General features: G+C 65.7%; 1 protein-coding gene across 1 annotated transcript in view; it reads right to left on the bottom strand.

The window, feature by feature from the left end:
• The window catches only part of H696_00332 (hypothetical protein), a gene marked incomplete at both ends in the record, with an annotated part of 5,086 nt that extends 4,151 nt beyond the window's left edge, over window positions 1–935 (bottom strand). Inside the window, 2 exons of the mRNA XM_009494179.1 lie at window positions 166–347; window positions 555–935. Of these exons, the coding sequence (XP_009492454.1) occupies window positions 166–347; window positions 555–935 (563 nt within the window). The remainder of the gene's footprint in view (window positions 1–165; window positions 348–554) is intronic.
• Between the last annotated feature and the right edge of the window lie 1,832 nt (window positions 936–2,767).

A 2,767-nucleotide genomic window follows, 5' to 3' on the forward strand; every position in this document is an offset into this window, starting at 1 on the left:
TGTATGTATGTATGTGTGTGTGCGTGTGCGTGTGCGTGTGCGTGTGCGTGTGAGAAAGAGAGCAGGGAGCAAAAAGTGCGCGCCAGGGCTCGGCGAGGTCGCGAGTGGGGCCCCCGGCTAGAGAGGGAGCGCACCTCCACATCGGCCATGCTCTCCTCGTCGGACGCGGCGAGATCGCCACGGAAAAGCATGCCCATCACGGCATTAGCCTGCTCGACGAGGCGCTGGAGGTGGTAGTGCGCCTCATCGGGGGTCATCTGGAGCTCGAGGATCAGCCGATCGATCTTGTTGAGAACCAAGATCGGCTTGACCTGCTCGACCCAAGCCTGTCGGAGGACGGTGAAAGTCTGTCCAAAGAAGAAGGGGGCGAGAGGGGGGCGGGGGGGGGGGGAAGCAGAGCCGAAGGGCGTAAGCCACACTGAGAGAGAGAAAGAGAGGGGGCCTGCCGCGCGAGATTGCGACGGGGAGGGGCGGACAAAAGCAAGGAAGGGCGGAGCGAGGGGAGGCGAGGCGAGGCGACTGAGGGGAAGACGGATGTGCGTGCAAGGGCGCACCTGCGTGGAGACCCCCTCCACGGCGTCGATCAGCACCAGACCGCCGTCGCACAGGCGCACGGCGGTCGACACCTCGCTGTTGAAGTCCACGTGCCCCGGCGAATCGACCAGATTGATCAGGTACTCGTCCTCCGGAGCCCGGCGGAAGAGCAGCGAAATGGCCGACGACATCATGGTAATGCCGCGCTGCTGTTCGTCCGGGCGGTCGTCCAGGAAGCGCAGCTTGCCGGCCATGCGGGCCGAGATGATGCCATTCGAGGCCAGCAGGGAGTCTGAGAGGGTGGTCTTGCCGTGATCGATGTGGGCCAGGATGCAGATGTTTCGGATGCGGTCCGGCTGCGCCTGCAGGCCGGCCAGCTGATCCTTGGTAACCATGGACATGTTGGCACGCGTGCAACGGAGGAAGAGGGGGGGGGGGGCGAGATGGAGGGAAAGCGGAGAGGGAGCAGGAGGGGGAAGGGCAGAGAACAAGAGAGAGAGGGAGAGGGATAGGTTGGGTAGGGGGGCCCAGAGAGCTGATCAGAGGGGGAGAGAAGAGGGCTGGCCAGGGCCAGACGGACTCGCCTGCGAAAATGCCGCTCAAATAGCCCTCCTCCAGCCGAGCGATCTGGGTCTGGCTGGCGGCCGGCATCGCCAGTGTGCCCCGCGACCTGGAGGGGGGGGGGGGGGGAGGCCAGGCTCGACTGGCCGCCTGCCCTCGCCCCCGGTCCCCCCTCCGCCCTCCTGGTGTTGGTATTTTGGCCACCGCCTCGGCCGGTCCCCTGTCTGGGGGGAAGGAAGATCGACGCGGAGCCCTGGATGGCGTCTGGGCATCTCGCCAGCCCTTGGGTGTTTCCCACTGGCCGACCATGCAGGCTGTGGTGGCGGTGGCCAATCTAGGGGTCGGGCGGCCCTTGCGCTGGCGGCTGCGGGTCATGCGGTGATGCAATCGGCGGGGAGATGTAGCGTGATCCCGGGCGCATGTGATTGCATAAGGGTATTCCACGCAGCATTCAGGCACGCAGGCTTCGCGAGCTGACAACCTACCTCGGGGCATTCCCGCGTTCCGGGGTGCGGTGGTGGTCGTCTGTCAGTCCAGGCCACGCCGGGGGGGGGGGGGGGGGCAGGCGCGGGCAGAAAAACAAGGCCCATCAACCAGGGCGCGGGGCTCTGGCCTGCGCCGGGCCAGGACCCGTTTCTTGTGCCTGGAAAAAAATGTGAGACAACGGCACGGCCGGCGGGGCGGGGGTGCCCCGCCGCGAGGCCCTGTGAAAAAGGGTCGTTTAGGGCGCCCCAGCGTCCGGGGATTGGGATAGGCCAATCTTCCCATGGAGCCGGCCGGCGCGTGGGGCCTGCCCTTCCTAAACTCTCGTGCTACTTTTCGTGGCGGTTCTGAGCAGATATGCCGGCCACCGGGCTATTTCGGCGTGTGAACAGTTGTTGCACTAGATCCCCGATGCCCTGGCCCCCGCGCCGCCCGCTGGTCCGGGGAAATTCACCAAGCGACGGCCGGTTCACCGGTAGCCCGGGCCGGTGCCGCGGCCTGGGGGGCATTTTTTTCCTCCGGCGCCCACACTACGCTGGCCCGCAGGGGCCGGGTGGGGTGAGGAGGATCTAGCACCCGGGTCCCTTAGGTCTCCGGTCCCGGGTCGCCACTTCCTCCGGCCGGAGGCCTCCGGGGGAAGGGGGGGAGTATGCGGGCTGAAAGAGCCATGGTTGCCGAGGATGGGGCCGTGTCCCGAGCGGCATGCGCAAGTCCGACTGCCCATGCGCCTGCCCTTGTTCGTGGTTGTGCCAGGGCCGGGCACAATCTCATTCCATTGGCGGGCGAGTTTTTTCCCGTGAGTTTGTGTGCTGCTGCTACACGGCAACGTTCCTGCCTCTAGCGCGAGAGTCCCGCCACACCGAAGCGAGGCCAGCCAGCCAGGGGGCCCATGTTGCTTGGGGGCCACTGCTCCCTGCCGAGCACAGGGTCCCTGGCTGAGAAGAAGATCTCTCATTTTCAGGCGTCTCTCGGCTCCTCACCTTGTGTGTGTGTGTGTGTGTGTGTGTGTGTGTGTGTGCGCGCGCATGTGTGTATGCGTGTGTGCGTGTGTGTGGGCACGTACAGAACACCGGGATAGCCTGGCTGTGAGCCGGCAGCCTCGCAGCACATGTTTGCCTGTCGTTCGAAGAGATATGGGTCCCAGCTTCTAGCTGGTAGAGATTCTTACCACTGGAAGGGAGCGGGGGGG

Source organism: Fonticula alba, assembly GCF_000388065.1.
Source record: "Fonticula alba strain ATCC 38817 unplaced genomic scaffold supercont2.1, whole genome shotgun sequence".
NCBI classification, from domain to species: Eukaryota; order Rotosphaerida; family Fonticulaceae; genus Fonticula; species Fonticula alba.